The 22320-nt window shown below is 38.5% G+C and overlaps 1 protein-coding gene across 2 annotated transcripts; it reads right to left on the reverse strand.

The window, feature by feature from the left end:
- On the reverse strand, window positions 1456-19463 carry EFCAB6 (EF-hand calcium binding domain 6). 2 transcript variants are annotated; one of them, XM_021392673.1, is made up of 8 exons: window positions 19285-19463; window positions 13326-13538; window positions 11657-11864; window positions 9682-9891; window positions 7695-7872; window positions 6652-6836; window positions 4237-4386; window positions 1456-1660 (listed from the first exon to the last, which is right to left on the reverse strand). In XM_021392673.1, exons 4-8 carry the CDS (start codon window positions 9796-9798, stop codon window positions 1538-1540), a joined length of 753 nt encoding a protein of 250 aa, XP_021248348.1. In that variant the 5' UTR covers window positions 9799-9891; window positions 11657-11864; window positions 13326-13538; window positions 19285-19463; the 3' UTR covers window positions 1456-1537. The 2 variants fall into 2 exon arrangements, with proteins under 2 accessions (XP_021248348.1, XP_021248338.1); XM_021392663.1 differs by lacking the exon at window positions 11657-11864.

Genomic DNA, 22320 nt, shown 5'->3' on the forward strand with positions numbered 1-22320 from the left:
CTCTTCTGTTAATCCAACATCTAAGCATCGATTTTAGTGATTTACAGATAGCCATCAGTTTTGGGGAAAAAGTCTAGTAAGTATTCTTTATGCTACCATTTCAAATACATCCAATGCCAAATGTATTTATTTAATACTGAAGTACAAATTGCAAAAATCCTAGAAGCTATGTGAAAAAACAGTACAGAACATCTACACTCCACATCTCCAGCTCCAATTAGAAACATCCCCAGTGCTTTTTACACACATTTTCCTGTAAATCTCCTGAAAGCTCCAAAAGCAATGAACCATTTTCTCAGAGAAACAGACATTAAAGTGGCCTGAGCTGGGAATCTTTCTGATTCATACCAATGGTTCACATGTTCACTAGAAATAATAAGAAAAACAGTTCTTCCATTTCCATTCAAAAGAATTCCATATATTCACGTGTGTGTGTATGTATGTGCTTCTACAAACACACAGCTTGCTCTTTCTTTTCCTTTATTAATACTTTTAAACTTATTTTTACTGTGGAGGAAGAGTGATACCAAACAAGTTCAGGTGATGAGGACAGAGCTCTTCAGTATACCAGTGAATACTAATTCAGGAATCCAACAGTGACATATTTACCTAACAAGTCTTCAGAGAAGGTAATTGTTTAGTTGTTGATATAATGCCAGGAAGGAAGCTCTGATGATCATATGTCCTTTAAATATCACAGGAGTTCAACAGTCAAAACAATTACCTTTTAATTTCCTTCCCAAGATCTAAGTATCTCACAAGATATTCAAACAGAATTTTGCTAGAACTGGGAAATCTAACCAAATGGTTTACTTGCAATTTACTGTTTAATTAATATATATGTTTATATATAAGTAATCTCTAAAAAAAATAACCTCATGGCTAACACTGGGAATCTATCTGCAATTATGAAGCCAATGCTCGCTGGTTAAGTGTCTTCCTTCCTAAACTGCTGAAGGATGTAGAGGAACAGTTCTAATATAGAAAGGTGTGGTGGTGTCTCGCTGTTGACATCTTCTCAGATTTCAATAGCCGTTCCAAATTAATGTCCGTGGCAATATAAATATGACACTGTAAGTATAGGAAAAAAGAAGCACTGAGAAATGGGATGATTTTTTGAATAATGATGGCTAATATACTAAAAGTAATACATTTGGCAAATTACAATTGAGGAAATTGAATAGTATGCCTTGTAAACCTTTTTACTGAAATTAGAGTATGCCATTAATAAAATGTGTAAAATTGAAAAAAAAAAGAGTTTTCTTAAAAAGAATCGCTTTTGGAGATGTCTTAAGAAGCCTTATTTTGACAATGTTAATTGTTGCCTCTTTTTTGATAAATGGATTATGCAAAATTAATTCCCTCACTATGTAGATTTAATCCACAACACAGGACCACTCTGTCAGAATTTTAAAGTATTTTGAGTTTTCTAATGAATAGATACAAAAAGCCATACTCAATTAATTTATTAGTTTGAAATTTGAAATTATAAATCCGTCACTGTCTTTATCTACAGTTTCCTGCATTTGTCCAAATCCTACTGTAAGAATGCCCGGAGAAAATCATTGTAGGATATTTTTGAAGATAGAGTTTTATCATAATATTCCAAAATGTTAAATAACTCTTCTTCGGATAGGTTGATTTTGTACTCATGAAGAACCTGTAAAAGACAGAAATAACTTTAAAATTTATTATTTTGTGAGGAAGAAGTAAAAACACTGTTTTGCTAACATTTCTTTACAAAACAACTTCATGATTCAGCCCTACTCTATCTTAGGTTTCTGAGAATATCAGAAAATCAAATCCTCTTTTTTATCTTTGTCTTCCCATATCAATACTGGCTCCTTGAGATGCATTTCTGAAAACCTGCATATGCAGGGGGTTTCATCCATGATCCCAAACAGCACTTGCCTTATGGGGAGCATTGGGAAATGGGTAGCCCCTATGTGTGTAGAAGCTGATTTACAAATAATGCATGTTTAGAAGGCTTTAAGTACTATTAGGAGATGGGATGGAGAGATGGAGTATCTTCCTTTGTATCCTCCTTGGATGATCTGCAGTCTTTGCATCCAGAGAAACAGAAGGAATAACACTGTCACTCAAACTGTGTAAATCCCAATGTACGTAATAATGCCCACATGTACTCAATGTTTTTACTTTTCACAGGACAAATGCTTGGCCTATAGGCGTACCTTTTGAACACTTGAGGGATAAACCAGTTTGAACAGGATTAATCTGGTTCACCTAGTGTTAAAAACTTTACTCAGTGCACTTATCAGTACTTTTGCACTTTTAAGTTTTCATAATGCCCTAAAATGAAAGCAAACAAGACATTAATTTCTGGGGGTTACTTCTGGTTTCAGATGAACTTGAGAATTTGAGCCCTGCCAGTGACCAGCAAAGCCATTAGTACTGGTACACCATGCTAGTAATCACTGGCTTTCTGGAAAGATCTTACTGTTTTGCAACTTTCCCTCCTAACAACTCAGCATCTGAAATCACTAATGGCCCTGTGCATTTAGTACAGCCATAAATAGCAGTGTTACTGAAGTTAGGAGGGAGCTAATTTCCCCATTTCAGTAAATTAAGTTTCCTAGGAGATAAAGGGATCTGTACCTTCACAAATCTCCTTACATCTTGTCAATGGCCGATTAACGCCCTTGTAGCAGTATTATGGAGCTGGGGATGGCTTCTTCATCTAGGCCTGTGAGGTGTTATTGTATTTATTTATTTATTAGTTTTAGCCTGGTTTAGATCATGTTAGGGAAGCTTGATTAGCAAGTTGTTGACAATGCTTTAACTTGGAAAGATAATCATCACATGTCCTAGAGGAATATGACAAATTAAACTCAAACGTAACAGGTCTGATCTTCACTCTTCCTCCCCTAAGCTTGGTGTGTTGAGGCAGTACACAGGCAGGCAAAAAGCTGCAGTGACAACCAGAGAGCCTGTGGCATGAAGATGATATGGCTACAGTGGTACTTCTCATCCCCCAGCCTTCATGCAGGAACTTAGGTTTCAGTTACAGGGATGTGCCAGGAAATATCATCTTCCCGTCAATACTAAATAAGTAGAGATTTACAGAGCAGTTCAGTGACTGGTATAATCTAAAGGGGTTTAGACTGTTCTTTGCAGTGCCAGGCAACAAGCTGGTTTCCTGCAGCTCCAGGGAAAGGGAGCTTCAGAATCACACTCCATGATTACTTATTGCATTTAAGCATTTGCTTGCTGTGATTGAGCATCCTGTCCACCAGTTTATCAGTTCTTTAAAGCAGTAATAATACCAAGGGGTGTCCCAATGCACGCAGCATTAAATGAGTTTAGGGACCCATTGTAATTTTTTCTTGCAATTGAATAGCAAATATTCACAATTCGTCTAGAACACACTGTGATTATTAATCCTAAATAAAACAATGTAGAATACATTGAAACTGGTAAAGATTAAGCTGAGTAAAAATCAGAATCCCCATGGATCTAGATGAAGAAGCAACTATTAATTCCAGACTTAATATATACATGCTGAACACAGGTATTTGCTATTTGAGGAGATACAAGGTACCAAAAAATTTGCAGAGCTTTTGGATCCCTCCCCAGTACAAAACTGTACCACACATAGAAGAGCAAAGAGAGAAGCCAGTAATAGAACTCTCAGATGAGGAGTGCTTGGGCCCATTTCACATTCAGAAGGGAACACACCAGTTGGAAGTCTACAGGATCCCACAACAACTTTCCATGAAGGACTCATCTAGTTCAGTCAGCACCTCTGTTCCTATGCATTTGTGAAAGCTATGTATTTAAATGTTGTATAGGAACAGGCTGCCCAGAGAAGCTGTGGATGCCTCATCCCTGGAGGCATTCAAGGCTGGGTTGGATGTGGCCCTGGGCACCCTGATCTGGTGGGTGGCAGCCCTGCCCACAGCATAGGGTTGGAACTGGGTGGTCTTTAAGGTCCCTTCCATCCCAAACCATTCTGTGATTTTATGATAGGGACTAATATTTTCTCTGCTTTATTTATGCTGTTACAGCAGGACCCCACTAAGACCCTCAACCTGATGAATGAATAATCATATGTGGAGAAAGATTACCACGAGTAATAGTCAGAGCTAAATTTACAGAGGGAAGCCAGAATGACTTAATATACTGTAGTTTGGCACCATTTTCCAGAAAATTTTCAATCAGGAAGTTCAGATTAAAGTACTGCAATTTTCTGACTGTTAACTGCTCAACGCAGCTTACTTGTCTGAAATCTGCAATATTTAACAGTCCAGTACGACTTTCATCATAGGATTTAAAAGTGCGCTTCATTGGTCTCCAGCAGTGCAAGATCTGGGGCTGAATTCTCAGCATTGTGCTGTAGAACAACATGGTTTGTGGTCCAGGACTCATCTGACAAAGTTGGATGAGAAAGACAAGCATTAAGTAATACAATGGACACAACTGGGCAGAACTATAATGCAGAATGAGAAGGTTTCTGAAAGTAGTGCTGGCTTAATTGGCGAACTGGCTGCCAAGTACTTGTTTACAAATTATTGCAAGATACTGTTTACATAAGATAATTTTAACCTATGACATTTTAATATTCTTGGAAAGTGCAGATGGTATATTTACTTAATCACTGTCAACGCCCTAACTGTATTATTTGAAACTGATTCTGAAGTCAGTGTTACTTCTTCTCAGATCTGTGTTTTCACTTGTGTTACGTGTGTCCTTGTTTCAACTCCCTCTTTCTGGCATTTTTAATTCCCTGCAGTGTTCGTTTTTCAGAGTGAAATTTTTGCTTTAAAATGACTGAATGCATAATCAAACTATGGGGGCAGCGTGTGATTTAAGAAAAGCAGAACCCCTCTGTACATTCTTCCCAGTACCTATAATACCTTGTAGTCAGTTTTTTAACACATCTGCAGTTAAACAGCTGGAATATACACTTAATTTTCTTTTGGAAATATCTTTCCTTGTTTTAGCCTGGCTAAGCTCGTTACTTGTTGTATGCTGAACACATGTGATCTGCAGAACTATTACTGCATTACTGCCATGAATAAGAGACTTTGGGAACCCAAAGTCAGCAGGCCTCAAGCCACCTTCAAGATCTGGATCTGCTCTGCTGCCCTTTTATTTTCCAAGGTCTGTTTTGACTTCTCCCTAACACTTGTCATTGGTTACATCACTTATGCCACATTTGTGCCAGGCGCATGTGACACTTCAGAATACGTAGCTGAGGAATGAGTGGATACATGAATAATGCAATTTCCAACCCCAAATACTGAATACCCTTGTGGGTTGAAGGGAGGGAAGGAGCTCTTTACAGTGAATGCAACTTGGGTTATTTTCATAGAGTGGAGCCTGGATGCTTCTGTGAAGCCCTAGGCCATTGATTCTCTCAGACTTTAGAGAAAGAACTGTGCCTATGACATAAAGAAAAAGTTTACTATTATTATTATTATTACCATTATAAATTATTATTCCTTTTGACGTGTATCTGCTTATTAGGTGGAATGGGGTGAGCAATCAATGAGGAAATTTCACTTTGAATATCATATTACAGAAAGATGCTGAGAACATGGACTAAGACCTTCATTATGTTTTCTGAACAGAATAAATAAAATAAAAATGATTTGAGACAACTACATAGGGACTCAAAAATTACTTCTTTATATACTCCAGAATACTGGGATGAAATTTTACAGCATCAAATTTGTATATAAAGGAAACCTTATGTAAGTAAATGAGGTTCTCTGATGCAAAACTTAACAGTTTTACCTTATTCTCCCTACTGGTAGTGAATACTTGGTAATTCCTAATGATACTCTCTTCATACCTTCGTAGCAATCTGTTCCTTTCACATCTGAAAACAGTTCAGTAATGTAATTTCTCTATAAAATGCTGCTACTAACCATATCTAAACTAATTAGGCACAGTCAGAAACAGCCTAAAAATGTAACAGACTCACTGAATGAGCAGATTTGGAATTTGGCACTGTTCCTACTACATAACTTGATTGGGACACTGTTACCGATGCCTTTCTTTCTGGACCTCTACACCCAGACTTCTACATTTCTTTTGATCTTTCCTGCCTTAGTGCACTTTTATAGGCATTTGTCATGTCCTGCTCATAAGGGCAACAGCCTATGGGTAACTGTTTTGCTGGGTCTCTTTTGTCTTTTGGGTAATAGGTATGTGTGATGGGGACAGCTGCATGGATACAATGTGCTTGATCAGTCCTGGCTACAAAATGATTTTAGTAACTTATAATAGTGGTGCTGGTGACATTCGACCATACTTTTCCTACAGGGGTGGGCATGGAGCAGGGGCACAGCCTGCTGACTGACAGCCATCCCATGACACATCCACAATACTTTTTATTCCTAAACTGATTTTTATTTAGCTCAGCCAAAGCTCTTAAAACTTCAGGTCATATGTTTTCTACTGATAATTATTATCCAAATTTTAGCACATTTAGCCAATTTACCATATAACTCAGGTAGATGGGAGTGATCATGATCTCAAAGAGTTAAATCCTCAAACTAAAAGAGATACCAAATGAATACTAGAAATTAATATCATGGGATTAAAGAAGAGAATGCTGGAATACTCTGTCACCACAGCAGAAACTGGAAAAAAATGTAATTTGAGTTTTATAAGCATTGTATGTACCGGTTTTTGTGGCTTTGGTATAATCACTCTTTGTAGCAGTGTGCTTTTCTGGGGTTTTAGCAACAAGATACAGCTCTGAAAGAAGTCATAGTATGCAAATTTTCCCTTTTTCTTGATATCATATTTTGTTGTTATTTGGTTAATTTCCTCTTTGCTTAAATCCAAATGGAACTTCTCTGCTATATCTGAAATAATACAGAAATGCGGAAAGAACATTTACTTTGTTATTCGTAAAAACAGACAATCATGTATTGTGTTCACAAGTTTTAGCAGGGATGTGTTGACTTGTTCACTTTCAGTGACTGCTGCATAAATGTGTTATGCAGCTATTGCTATATGCAGGTATATACATATGCCTAAACTTATAGATCTAGCTGTTCACATTTCACAGGGCTTCAGCAGACTAATAATGTTACTTTGATTTAAAATGCACAAGAAACATGCCTTGATACTAACGGTAATTGATTTTCTGATGAGCTAACATGCTTTTTTACCCAGGATTTTACATTTGATTATACAAGTGCACGTTGTCTTATCACACGTGTAGATGGACGTCCTAACAAAAGCACAGAACACTCTCTCTAGAAGAGAGCACAACAGAAGAACAATGTAACTCTATTTGTCTGAGAGTAAAATCCAGAGTCCTTTCAAATCAGCAGGTATTCACCCATCGAGACCAGGGAAACCAGAAGCACATACAAGATCACGAGGAAAAGACTGGCAAAGTCCTTTAGAAAATACCAGGCACACTAAGGGTAGTGTACTAGGAAGGTGAGGAGATAACTTGTCTACAAGCCAAAATTATCAACAAGCAAGGCCATGTACTCCTTTTCTAAGTGGTGACTAATTCTGAATAGGAAGGTGACTTTATTGCACCCAAGGATACAGTAAGCTGTTCTGCTCTGCACTAGCAGGGTGGGACCTGGAGCAATCATGCAGTGAACGCCGCTCGACTGAAGGCCAGATGTCCTATGGCCAGAACACCAGAAAGAAAACAGAACATATCTGAGAATGAATGAAGCACTTTTCAGATGGTAACAAACCTAGGAAGTCTGACACTGGGATTTCTCCTAGCTTGCTGACATCCTTCTCTTGACACAGCTTCAGTATGTCTCTCCAGGAACACTGGATATTCTTTCTTATCTTATTTTCTATTACTTCCCAGTTAAGGACAGGTGCAGAACATGTTGTTGTTGTCTGAGGACGTCTGGATGCTGATGTCTAAAACCAAGAGATAACAATAATTATTCTACCAAATCTTACTGATTATGTAGATGACCAACCAGATGACAAATCCAGATTCTGGTCTTCCAGTGTTGAGACTAATGTACCATCTGAACAATTTCTGATTTGAATTGTTAGAAAACTCTTAGTGTTGAAATGACACTATTCACTTACTTGGCCTTGACCACTTTAAAAAAAAAATTATCATACTTATAAATCATTTATTGTTTCTCCAAGCTGTTTTTTTTTAATTAAAGACTAGATACTGTATTTAGAAAACCTATGTAATACCATCTTAGAATAAATGAATGAAAAGCCACTGAATAATGCAATAACAGGTCTTCGATTTTTTACTGAGAAAACTCAGTTCTGCGGTCTCACATGCAGAGCCACAGAAAGAACAACATGAGAGGATCCAGTGTTTAGTGTTTTTTTGACTGCTGCCTCAGCAGTACTGTGGGTGAGCTGGACATATAGTGTCAGCTCTATCTATACTTCTATATGATGGGTGCACAAGCCATAGTTATGCTCCTAAATCCAACTAATAATCTCATATTTCCTGAGATTTCCCAGTGCTCCTACAGGAGTCTCACTGGTGCAGACTTGGTGAGGACTCACACATTCCCATGCATCAAATGCTGCAGAGATGAATGTTAATAGGTGTTCAGGCTGGCTGGTATGGTCAGCCATACGTTCTGGGAAACTTACATTCCTTTCCTACTGCCTTGCACCATCCAATCTAGCATTCACAGGCAGTAATGAGAAATTTTCCAATGCTTTCTCTGAGAACTGGATCGAAGCTTGAAGGACACATGCTAATAGTTTGGCTTTTCACAAAAGAACCTACAGTTAATGCAATAATTGAGCTAGCAATGGGCCTATGTTTAGATTTACCAGCTGTGACAAGTTGTTTGCATCTTTAATTTGTTCAATCTGTTATTTCGTTTTCAGTAGCTAAACATCTCCATGTAGAAGTAGTCAGAAAACTCAAGCATTTTATAGGCACTGAATTATTTTAATATTTTTTTTCTTTTGTAGGTTTGGTCATAGTCAAAGAACATGGTATAAGTATGTGCAACTCTACAAGTGGATATCGAATATTTTTGCCAGTAATTATTTCCTCATGTTTCTGTAAATTCTGCCACTAGCGTAAGAGGCCAGAATGGCAGCTGAGGGGACCAAAGTGCATTACTAACATTAATAAGTATAGATAGCGATGCCAAAGTGGAACAAAACTACACACCTTCTAATGAACTTCTCTCATCTGTCTTGGATCAGTGGTCTTCATAGCAAGTCTACCAATCTGACTCCTAGCCATTAACAACTGTAATTTGGCATCAGCCAGAAAGCAGAGCAAGACCACAAGAATGTTCTGTACAGATCAGCAAACTGCAAATACCACTCCTGCCTGGCTTTGTCAGACAACCACTCATGTTTTGTTTATGTTGCTTTTGCAGCTGTTGTAATTTGGACAGTTTACTTTGTTCTCAGAAATGTGACTGTATTTCAACAACAAAAAAAATTATTTGCCATATAGATCTGATGAATGTGTCTAAGGTAACAGCAGGGAATGCTGTTGGTATAAATTGATATATATGATTTGACTTCAGTGGAGTTACTGATTAGCCCAATTTTTGTCATTGTAATGCAATTATTTTGCAAATAACCCCATTTATTTATTAACAGGTTTTGTGCCTGATCTCATGGGCAATCAATAGAAATACCATCACTGAGTTCCAAAACTATTATTTTCAGTCTATGCACAGGAATGAAAATTGATAAAATTCATAAAACAACCACACTTACACTCTTCTGCCCCACTTGAGAAGATAATGTCTCGGGATGCTCAGGCTGAGAAGATGCATGGGTAGCTGGCTTGGTAGAAGTTGCAGGACTGGTAGCACTGGGAGTGCTTGATGACATTGTTACAAGTTCTGAGCTGAATTTCTTCTAAAATTCCTGATATTTCAACCATCCACCAGCATCAACATCCACTGTGTTCCAAAGATTTTCAAACTGATGAAGAAAGATGACTGCTGTAAATGCTAGTTGTATGAAACCAGAATCCCCTAAGGTACTAAGGATATGACAAACTATATTGAAAAGAAAGGGAGAGGATGATTTGGAACAGAAGGAATCCTAGGGTCCATCTTATTACAAAAAACATTAAAAATCACAGCTTCTCTACAGAAGCCTGTGCAAAGATGGGAAAACAATGAAAAAAGGAATTTCTGCAAGACATTTTTTAATTGAATTTGGCCCTTGGTGTACGTTTAAACTGCTAAGTCTTGTGATTAGACACAGAGATTGAGCTGCCATATAGAAGAATAATGTTTTATCACGAGATGTAAATCAAATCCACAGTGCACATGTATCCTAGCTAAGTACCATTGAGGCAAGTTTCTCATGCTATCCATTACACCTAAGTTCTACAACCATCTCAGTAGGCCACTAAGGTTCTTCAGTTATTGTATTTGCATCAACAAATTATTTCACCCTGAAGGCATAAAGGAATCAGCAGGAAATAATATAGCAGAAAATCTTTGCAGCCTTTAGAATCACATATAGTTACGATAAACTGCTGAGAACCATACCTCTACAATAAGGACAGCCTATGGAGGTCCTGGGAGCAGCTACTGTCCTGAAAGCAGGTGTGGAGGTTGGGTGGCTGCTTGGCACAAGGCAGGGCAGGTAGCCCAGCTCTCAGAGTGATGCATGGCACTGTAAGGATGAGGCCAGGCTGTTTTCCACTGAACAGCTCTTCATTCCATAAATAGCCGTGCTGAATTTAATGGGCCTACTCATGATATAAGCTACTAATCAAAGCAGGGATTATCACAGTCTGCCCTTCAATGAGCTGCACTCATTTTGCAAGTGTTTCAAGAGTCATCAGTATGCCTTTTTAGGGTCTTCATTATTGATTTTTAATATAAATCTAATTGGGAACCTCAGATTGCTTTTGATTTGATCTTTTTCGGCAGAGACTTAAACCCTAAAGGAAACTAGTCACCTCTTTGATGCATGTGCCAAGTTGCAGTCAAACTTCAAAGGGCAAAGGATACATTTTGAATTTCCTTTCAACTTTCCCCCATTGGCCTGGCTTGCTACCACATTATGAATTATAAACAATTCTATTTTGCACTTGTGATTACACTTCTCACTTCATACGAGGATCTCAAAGTGTATTACAAACTTCAATTAAATACAACAATACCCTGATGAGCTGGGTTAGCTATAGTTAGAAACTATTTCAACACTCAACGAAATTTGGGGGATTTTGGGGATTGCAAGTAGTTCAAGCACGTCAAGGTAGTTCAAGCAGAGAGGAGAAAAGTGCCTGTAATAAAAAGGGGGGTGTCAGTTGGGAAGATATTAATCAACACCCCATTTGCCATCTGTTTATACTTTTTACGAGAAAGGTCACAAAAGTTCAGAAGACCAAGAAGCCAAATTTTAGGAAGAAAGTCTTCATCTGTAACTTGATACAGATTCCAGCTGAGCCTTACTAGCAGCAAACAATGTGACTGTCATCCAGAAAAGGATAAAAGATGGTGTTTTCTGTGAAGTCATTTAGAATATGATTGTTAGTAACACTTTCGTAACAACTCCAAGCATCGACTACAGCCTGAACATCAGGGGTTTGGTTTAGAAGTGGCAAATCTTGCACCCAGATTGGAAGGCTCTCCTGGTGCATCTTCATATAGCTATACGTAGGCATATCCTTGGGAGGCCTGTCAAAATCAAAATATCTTGGAAGATACAGGGCTTGAGTCTCACTCACAGAGAGGCTGCTGCTTATATAAATGAGGCTCTTCAGGCCTGCTTCTCATTGCTATTATGGATGACAGTTTCTATCAGGAATTTTTTTCTTCACTTGTCTGAGGTTCTTTCGAAGTATAAAATAGCTCCTCTGTCCCTTTGCTTCTTTTTGACTGTAAAGTAGACAGGATCTAGTCTGGAGGACTTCTCAGCTGGAGATGCCTACCTTACTGCTTCCAAAAAGGAAAGAAAAAAGAGATTTTTCACAACGTGGTTGGCATATGTTTGCTCTCCTGCCTTGGCCTGGGCTCAGCCATAAGCCAACCCTGGCTCTTCTGCTCAGTGCTTCACAGGGATGAGGAAACACTGTCACCAAGTTTTTTCTTCTGCTTTCCTCTGGTTTGGAAGCTCAGGACTCATGAAGCCCTAGCAATTGTGTTTGGTACCTCACCAGCAGTATGACTATCAAGGCTGGAGCACACAGATCATTTGTTCTTTTATAATATTTATATTATTTTCAAGGGGGAAGCAGAAGATATTTTGATCTTTTTTTATTGCTTTAATTTGCTAATTTACACATGCATAGCAGTGCCCAATAATACAGCAGACTGTACAATCTCTCTGATGTAATTTCAAGCAGGCCCTACTCCTGTCTGCAATTTGTAATCAAGTTTTGGTGAGAAATACAGAGCTAAAAAATCAGAGCACATATCTGCAATGAGCAAAGTACCAAAATAATTTTCTGGCTTGTAGACATGCATAAGACTTTGGAGACTCTGTGTCTTGTCTTTCAGTGTGCTGCCAAAAAACACTGATGCAGTCACAGGCATGAAGGTTGGAGTGCTGTTAAGTAAAATCTGAAACCTTGTAGTCAAGATTCCCTCTCTCTTCTTTATTATTCATCTTGTCTTTGGACTAGGAAAATTCAAAACGAAACAGCATTAGCAAAAATAAAAAATGACTGTTTTCACTGTAAGCTCAGTAGAAGCAGAATCTTAGGAAAGACAGAAATCTCAGGTTACCCAACATTAGCATGGGATTAACTGAGTGGTTTGTAGTGCCAGATTCATGTCATGACTTCAGTCACTTGAGCTAAATTCAAGGTTACGTAAACCCTGCTGGCGCTAATCTAGGGGAATCTTTAATTCAGAGAAGTAGCTGAGAGATGGTCAGGCAATGTCAAATGCTTGCCCCCTTCTTTGTCCAAGGAGGGCAGAACAAAATATCTACTGAGAAAAAGGAATTTGCATTAGATCCTCAGGGAAGTATTCTCTGTTCTATGCTGACAATGCTTTTTCCCTCCCATCAACCCTGGAAGTGAATTAACTTAAAATTGTAAAAGAAACTTTTAAAATAGCAAATACACAGATGAGGAGCTGGGCAAAGAGAGCTGCTGCACTCTCAGTTCACACCTTCCTTATTAGCAATAACATCTCCCTGACCTCGCTTTGGAAAGCCTCTGATTATTACAGTTCACAGCCACAGTCAGAGATCAGGAAAAAAATAATCTCCCACACATGTAGCAAGTAGCAAGAAAAGTTCATGGGATAGTCTTAAAACATTTTTATTTCTTCCAAACTGTTAAATCTCTTGTCTATACACAACAGTATTCAAACACACATCTATAGCCATAGCCAATTTACCTAGTTGTACACTTAAATTAACAATAAAAAATAAAATATTTGTCTTACTTGCTCTTCTGTCAGATGCTGAAAATGTCGGTTACAAATATTCCAGAACTTCTCTTTTGATATTGTGTTATATTTTGAAGAGTCAGTATCTTTAAAATCTCATGCAATCATGTTCAAGCGAGCAGTTGCTACTTCTGGTATCCGTGAGAGGATGCCTCTCTCTGACAGCTCCCAAGAAAATTTAGGCAGAATGACTTTTTGCCCTTCCTCAGTCTAGACAAAACATACACACAGAATCAGTAATGGATCTACTGAATAAATTATAAATCATGGTGTGGCTCTCAGCCAGACGAAGAGGGAGAAGTCCACAGAGAAGGCGGCCTTGGAGATCCCGCAGGCAGTAAAACCTGCTTCCAGGAATTCTGGCTTATACCACAAAAGAGAAAAGGGGCTATGCAAGTAGTTAAGGGGAAAAATAGACTCACTATAAACGTGATCCAACTGGTGACAGGCCAACAAAAGCACAGAATTCCAAGACTGATCTAAACTTTTACAAAGGTCTAAAAAATTGGGTGCTCTTACAAAGAGGGATATTCTGTTAATGCAGAAAAAGGGAAGTGGGCGCTAACTAGCCCAAATATCCCAAATGTATTCTTCTCATCTGAATAGTTCTTAGCACACAGTGAAAATCTCTTTGATTTAAAAGGCACTTCAGTCCTGAAATGAAAGAGAGGGCAATTATTTCCCTTTCATTTCCAAGTCCCAGGTATATTCACTACGGCACTTTTTAATCTGATCATCCACAGTAGGAATATGGCAGCTAAACACTGCAGCTGAAGACTGCAAAGGTACAGAATGTGTGAGGGGAGAGCAGAGAAGTGTGTTAATGCTTGCACAAGGTGTGCACCAATCCTATTTTCAGTGTGTTGCTTTCAAATTTAACGCTGGTGCTCTGCCTTTAAAATCTAGCATCAAAGCTTATTCCTCGTAAGTAAACTCCCATTATGCATTCTGCAGTGAGAAAGTGCACATCTTGAGTAAATGCAGTAAAAGGTCATAAGGCAAGCAGAGACAAAAGCTACAAAATACTGTTGGTTAGAATAAACCACAGAGCAAAAGACTGCTATGCTTTTGTATTGACATACCTGAAAACACCATAAGTTTCACTGTGCATGCAAAAAACTACATTTCATAAAATTAAACATCAATGAAGTCTATTCAGCATTTGCATTCTATCTTCAACAAGCTTCAGTTTTTAAAATGAAATGAAGATTTACTCATAAAATTAGTCTCAGGCACAATACCAGTAATTAAAAAGCAGTATCAGAATTTTGAAAAAGCAACTACTTATTTTCAGGAACGGAAGCCAACTTCCCACCCACCAGCACTATCTAAACTAAATATGTAAAACATCTTGGAAGTAAAGTTTTCCTAAACACAAGTGGTAGCCATTTTTACTGCATGGTGGTAAGAGGTTCTGGTTTTAAAATAATAATAATAATAATCTGCTTTTGGTTCAAAGACGCAAAGATGTTTCTTTATAGCATGTCGAATGTTACTACTGTATTTTATACCTCCGTATTTAAACATGTAAGCTTTGCCACCTTCTTGCTCTGTGCAATACAAAATTCCAAAGAAACAGATGGCTTTTGGTCCTGAGCTCCTGTTTCCTTGTCACGCCTCACATGATCGTTATAACTGAACGGAAAAGAAAATATGTTTCCCACAGAACCGTGAGAAGCCTGCCTCTAATCGGAAAAGATTCCCTTATTTTCAGATGCAAATAACACTTTTCACGATTAACCACACTTTACATAAAACATATCTGCAGGATAGGTATTACGGCTGCACTGCTCAGAGAAGAAACACAAGTGGAACTCTGCATGCAGAGCCAGGCCCTTACTGTTGTCAGGAAATGAAGACTGCCAGGCTCAGTCCAGTGCTGGGCGCACCTTCTGCCTGCGGGCTACTTCTGCTTTTAATTATCCTAACGAATCTAAAGACTTAAGGAAAGTATTACTGCTCTGCAACCCTTTAAAGAGATATAGTTGGAAAGTGGGAGCTTTCCTAATATATTTAATTTCAAGAGCTTTCTGTTTATTTCATAAGACCTAGCGCTCTTTGATCTCAAAATGGTTAGAGAGCCAATTAAAAAAAATCACTTGTACTTCTAGGAAAGCATAGCTCAAAAACTAGAAACCCATTTATATTCAGTTATTGCCTTACATTCATCTACTGCATTCAGATAATGCATTCAGTGTATGCCTATGACTTTATTATCAACAGCTAAAATAACCACCTTCAGCTGAAGTAGTGGTGCTGGAGCCTAACGTTTCAGACTCTAGCCTGGACATCTGTGTATTTAAATGCCGTTTCTGCATCTGAAACAAAGCTTACATATAGCACATTCCTTAGCTTCTCTCTCACTTTAAGCTCGTGACTGAGATGGAGTAACAGAATTTGGGGTGCCTTCAGAGGATCACGTAAATCCACTTTCTCCTCCTGCTTTCAGTGAGAGAGACGAGGCTTTTCTCATGGGCGGCTTTATGTAGATCACTGGCTGTTCAAAGCAGGGCTGCATTTTTCTTCTTTAGAAAGTTCCCTGCACAGTCTCATGTCCTTTTCTATAAATGGCATAACTATGCTGATTAGTAATAAAAGAAGGCTCCACCACCCACACCTGCTCAGCAAAGCTCCATCCCTGCAGCTCCTTCTTGTTTCTGGGAGACTTTTCTATTAAGAAAATTTTTAATTATAAAGTAAATCAGAACATCGGGATAAACTGCAATTTCTCTGGTCCTGTCACATGTCTGACCTCTCCCCTTTCTGGGAAAGTTCAGAAAACAAAGGTCTTGGGAAACTGCTTGTGCAAGAAGCCGTTTGTATCTTCCCCTGAAAAAGCATGCATTTTCCTCTTTGTAACTGAGAATGACCTTTGCCAGAAGTAATCATCCTTTTGACAATTTACATAGTTGTTGGGGTTTCTGTGCTTAGCCCATGGGCCTGTCCCTTACCCTAACAACAAGTATCTTCAGGCTGATTTCCATGAACGCTGCTCCTCCCTGGTGTGCGGCAGCCTGAGCGGGAGTCGGTGTGGAATGTATTTTGTTTGTATATTCAATAAAACCAGTAACTTACTGGCCAGCCAGTTCTAGCTCTCAGATTCTGATCAAAAAGTTCCAGTATTATAGAGAGGGTTGTGCTTTATCACTGGCTTATAAGTGAAGTTGTATTCTCATCTGGCAATGATCAACCTAGCTCCATTAACCTGGGTGCTGATTTACGCCTGCTAACAATTTCATATCTGGTGTGCAACAAGAGCTTGCAATAATAAATGCAATTATAAATAAAAGATGAAAACTCAATTGAGGGTCATTTTGTAATGCACCATTTTCCTTTTGACCAACTGTTTGCAACTGACATATGCAAGTTTTGAGGCCACATTTGCAGGGTAAAACACTCTCTGCAGTGTTTAGCATTTGTAATGGCATATGATGATTTGACAAAATGATTTAACACAACGCATCAAGGACTGATTACTCGCCAAACTTGATCTTGTCTAGAAAAATGCCACTATCCTCTACATGCAATTAAAATGACTGCTGCATTAAATAAGCATAGGTAGAACTGGAGAGAAAACCAGGAGCCAGTGAGAATTCCCTACTCTTGTGCATCCCCAGCAGTGTCTAGCCCATCAGTAGTACATCTGGTGGCCTAATACTTTGTTTCCAAAACCATTACCCCTCCTTTCTCCTTTTCCACCTCTCATAGTAAATACAGAGTGAAAGAAATGCTTTCATTGCAAGGAACAGTTCATCATTTTAAAAACTTGCTTTCCAAAAACAGTAGATCCCAGTCCCTCCTCCCCTCACATGCAGGTGTGCTGGTTTGCTGATTTTGTGTAAATCCTCACTGTTGTAGACCTGACCGGCTCTCCCTCTGCTATTGATTTTAAATACACTCTTTAGTCTTTTCCCTTCCATAACTGAAATAGCTCACAGTGGGGAAGGACGTGTGAGTACACTCTCTTTTAGCAGGGGGCGGTCTGATTCCCAACTGTAGCTTGCATTTGGCCAGACTGCATTTTATTATTTTAATACAGAAGAGCTCCACTCAGGTCCTATTAATCATTAGACTGGCAGGTGAGCTTAATCCCAGCTCCAGAGTCTGGACTTTTACAAATGTCCTCAGAGAGCCCACTGGTGGTTAATAGCATCCCTCCCAAGACCATGTCCTCTCTGTCTCCTTCCTCCCTTTTCAGCTCTTCTGTATTTGGTTAGCAACATCAGTGACATAACCACAGTTCTTCCTTGCCTGAATATTAATCTGCAGTCACACTGCATAAAGTATTTCACATTTCTATTATTTCCTTTATTTACAGTTCTATTTTCATGTCGCGTAGCCCTACAGCTCTACAGAGCTGTAATTCAATGGGCATCCTGCTCAGATAAACCAGATCAGACATATAGATGCCATAGTCTGTACTGTAGAGAGTTAATCAGAATGTAAAGCTCATTAGCATATGTCAAAGCCATCAAAAGATCCATGTGATGCATATAATATTTAGAAACAATTTCCACAAGATTTTAGCATCTCCCCTAATCCAGCTATTTTCTACACAAAAAAATAAAAAACCAGTCTAAACCTGTATGGTTTTCTGGTTTGCGAATGTTTGCCTTTGTGGTTGTGGGCTTTATTTATGAGGTGCCATGTGAGACAAAATCATCCCAGGCTCATACTTTACTAGTTCAGTAAATTTTCCATACTTTAATGATCAAGCTGCATACTTTACTTGTTACTTTTTAATATACTTCAGTGATCAGATTGTATAGCATAATGATCAGTTTTCCTAATGCGCCTGAATGAGTTGCATATCTCATTAATTTACATACATACTTTATGGGCCCAAACTGTAGCATGTTTGGATGAAGTGAATAATTTAACAACCAGATTTCTCCCTGAGCCTGCACAGGAGCCCAGGAATACATGTGAACCCGAGGTGGGATGAAATTGCAAAGGCATGGGAGATTTGGGGTTGAACCCAAATGGTAAACATGAGATCTGAGAGCATCTGGAAGCTGAACCAGTGCTGTGAATCTGGTTCATATTTGTTTTGTCTTTCTAAAAATGTTCCCTTGTGGATTAATTTGGGGTTTTAATGATGGATTTATCCCTTCCACACCAACACAGCACAGAAAAGCATTCAAGGAGAATGCTCAGTTTTGAAAACAGCCATACAGACTCCAATCCTGCCATGGACAAAGTACTTCCTGAAAGATGTGGAGGTAGCTTATTTTTTGGTGAGTTGAGGTGGAAGGTACTCAGGGTCTTGGAGGAGTAACTGCTGAAGAGATTTCATGTTAAAATGTGTCCTTGCAGTGTTTGAACATAGGAGTATGCAGCTTGTCAAGCTGTTATGGGAGCTTAGCACCTACTTGGAGGAAGAGAAGGCATCACAGCAAAACCTTCCCTAGCAAAAGTAGATACCCGCTCTAAAGCCAAGATGAAAGCTTGCCAGCAGATCAATATTACAAGACACAAAGACATTCTGAAAACAATCATATGAGTGTATTTCACACAATTGGTCCCTGGGCTGGTATGACCTGGTTGGAAGTAACTGAAATTACATCAGCATAAAGCAGGATAATGGGGAAACGCAGCACTTTCTGACCTGTAAAAAGTATTCCAATGCTTTACATTTGAGAGCCATGCGATCTGTTATATCTGTCAAGGCTGCATTTTAATTTTAACAAGCTGAAAACATAAATATTTAAAAATTCCCAACTATTTTATAAATAACTATAATTAAATGTAGTCCTGCCACCAAGGACAAAGTAACAGTTGCACTACTATAAATATTAATGCTAAATTTACAGAGAATAAAATACATGTAAGCAACCTTATAAAACTTTGAATAAAGCTGCACTTATAATAAGCACTATGGTAAATCTATGCCTATTGGTAACTGACGTGCATAAATTCTCTAACATGCTAAAAAAGTCTGTAACACATGACAAACTTTCGGAGTTGCTTATGGGTCCTTCCGCATCCAAGAAGTCTGATCTCTGCTTCTCTTGTGAAGCGCCCAAACCCTGACAGACTTCTGACTCAGATATGAGGAGGCTAAAACAGAGATCTCACTGGTTTTCCAGCTTCTGCTTTATGACACAAAATGTAACCACCGTATAGCTCTATACGGATTTGTTTAGCACAACATTCTATTATTGCCATGGCAATGAAGTGTTAGGCTTTTTATATGGTTTTCCACTGGGTGATGATTATTATTTTCCTCATTTTATTTGTGCTTCGAGCATACATTTTTGTAAATGAAACATAGCTACTTCTTAGAATGTAAGATTAAAGTTAGTACTTGCATATTTAATTTTCTTTAGAAGTGCCATCTACTTAGTAACAGGCTTTCACATCCTTAGCCCAATTTGGAAATGAACCACAAGGTAATGTCATTTAGACACCTGTACATTCACTACTTACACCTGATTCCCACTGGGAAAGGCAGACGAAGATGGAAGAAACTAAAGGAAAGGGAAGGACTGTGAAATTAAAATAGGATAAAAATTTCTTTTACTTCCATGTTTTGACACACTCCCATTATTTACAAGTGCAGTAAGAATTTCTGCCTGACAAAAGGATGATGTACGAAGGATCTGTTCCTGCAGTCTGAGTGAGACACTGTAGATACAAACCTCTTCCACAGAGAACAGCAACTCTAATTTGAGTTCTTCCAGCACACATATTCAGAACACCAGAAGACTGTCTATGGCTGCAGTCAAGATTTTCTCTGTATTTGGCTGGTTACCATGTCTGACCTTCTTACTGCATCCATACTGCTGTTACTGTTTGGTGCCAAGAATCTGGTGGACTTCCACTCCACTCACTTTTCTCCCCATACTTCAGTCCATCTAGACAGATTAGGTACCAGAATTCATCAGGCATATTTGGGTATCCCACATCCCACGTCATCCAGCTGGGGCAATCTGGCAGCATCTGTGCCCACGCTTTCAGCTTGCCATGTGGAACCCTAAATCTACATGAGTGCCAGACTTCTCAGAGCAGTTTGTAAGGAGATAAGGGTTTTGTGGATCTCAACAGAGATCAACTGAAAGATGTATGAATTTTAGATGCTCAGTTAGTCAGTCACTCTTAATACATAAGATCTTATCTATTAAAGCTTGGCGGCTACTGTTACCTCAGAAAGGAGGTTTATGTTTTTTAGGAAAGCTTTCCAGTCTACTGTAAGCTCCTTGCAAAGGTTAAGGTTCTTGAGAAGGTTCCTGAAATGCTTGTGTGATAATTTAAAGCAGAAATGGTCAAGCACTTGCTGAAATTCTAGTGTTTTTATTACTCTGGTGTCTTCTTTATCAAATAGAGAAACTGCATGAGAAGGAAGAATTCAAAGTATTCAAGCAAAAGTAGACAGTCCAAAAGAGAAGTCTTTTTTAGTATCCATTTAGCAGTTCCTATGGAAATGAGATCCACATGCTTTTTCCTTACGGGTATTTTATACAAAAAGAAACAAAAAAAATTTCCAGAACCTTACTTAGTTTGAAGTTTTCCATTCTTTCAAAAATGAAAAGCAATTGTTCAAATAATCCAAAAATAGCCTGCATTTCTGTGCCACATATAAGTATAAATATGCAAATAAACAGCAACCTGCAGTAAAAACAACAAGGAATCATATAAGGCATCTAAACATTCCAGAACAGGCAGTGCTTAAGAGAGAAAACAAAAATATTTGAGGTCTGCCTAATATATTTTTAATTAGAAATACTTCTAATGAAACTTGCCTGAGCATATTTGATCTGCCTTTTGTTCCCAAAAAGAGGTCCTAGTACGGCAAGTTTATTTTCCTCTGCCTAATCCCTAAAGGACTCAGCAGTCCTTGTTTCTCATTAGTGTCAGCTCATCCTGAAGACTTGTTTGCTCTGTTCTTATTTTTCCTTACATGTGGTGCCCTGACTGTTCCTTGTGGAATATTTCCCCAGGTTTCCCTGGGCAAGCAGGCTAGATCTAGCACAGTTACAGCAGGTGACATGCAAATACAGATCACTTGGCCAAAGTGCTGAGGTCTGGACAAGTTATGGGTCATACCTGCTCCCAGGCTGCCTGGATGCTACCAGCTTAATCATGCCCCCTCATTCTATTCTGTCCCTTATTAGTGATGTAGATGATTACAACTTTCAAAACTTCATATTGGGGTCATACTACTCTGTTAACAAGGTGTCTTGTTAGTGTAATACAGAAAGGTTTGGTTTAGCATTAGAACTGTCCTAAACAATGTATTTAAAACTGTATATTTTAATGTATGTGAAGTGTGCCTAGCAGTAAAGCAAACACTGCTATAACCAAAGGATATTGGGAAGGAACCCTCTGAACACTAGGAAATCTTAAACTATTTGTTATAAGACTTCAGAGGCTTGTATTCAGTTGTAGAAATGTCATGGATGGGATGGGATGTTATCTCTTCTCAGCTAGCTGGACTCTAGGAACTGTGCTTTCAGATCTGCCTCTTTCCAACAAAATACTTTCTTCTAAGCTTATGTTGGTAGAGTCCCCCATCACGTAGGAGGCAGCAACTTTTACTTAAAAAATGGCTCAGAAACAAAGGGATCATTTTCTTATTCTTTCATATAAAGGAAATGAGAAAAAGTTTTGCTTTTCCACAACAGTCTGGCTCTCCATGGAGAAAATGAGTTAGTCTTTGCAGTCGGGATACCACCAAATGATATCCTGAAAGATCAAATGAATTATTTGTTCATACCAAAAGTCATTTTCATCTCATACCTTCAGCAGACAAAAATGTGACTTTCCCTATTCCCAAAGCACCCAGGGCTGAGAGTACAGATACTGTCCTTTGTGAAGCCAGGTGCGCCCCATTAAAATAAAACAAACACCAACTCGTGCTATTGCATTTATCTATTTCCTCTCTTAATAATGCAGAGCACAGCAAAGATTTTTTTCTCTTACTGTGGAAAATGCAAAGTAAACATGAATGCTTCAGTATCCTATCCAATGGTTTGTCTGTCTGGCCAAAAAT

The sequence above is a fragment of the Numida meleagris genome, chromosome 1 (genome assembly GCF_002078875.1).
Source record: "Numida meleagris isolate 19003 breed g44 Domestic line chromosome 1, NumMel1.0, whole genome shotgun sequence".
NCBI lineage: Eukaryota > Metazoa > Chordata > Aves > Galliformes > Numididae > Numida > Numida meleagris.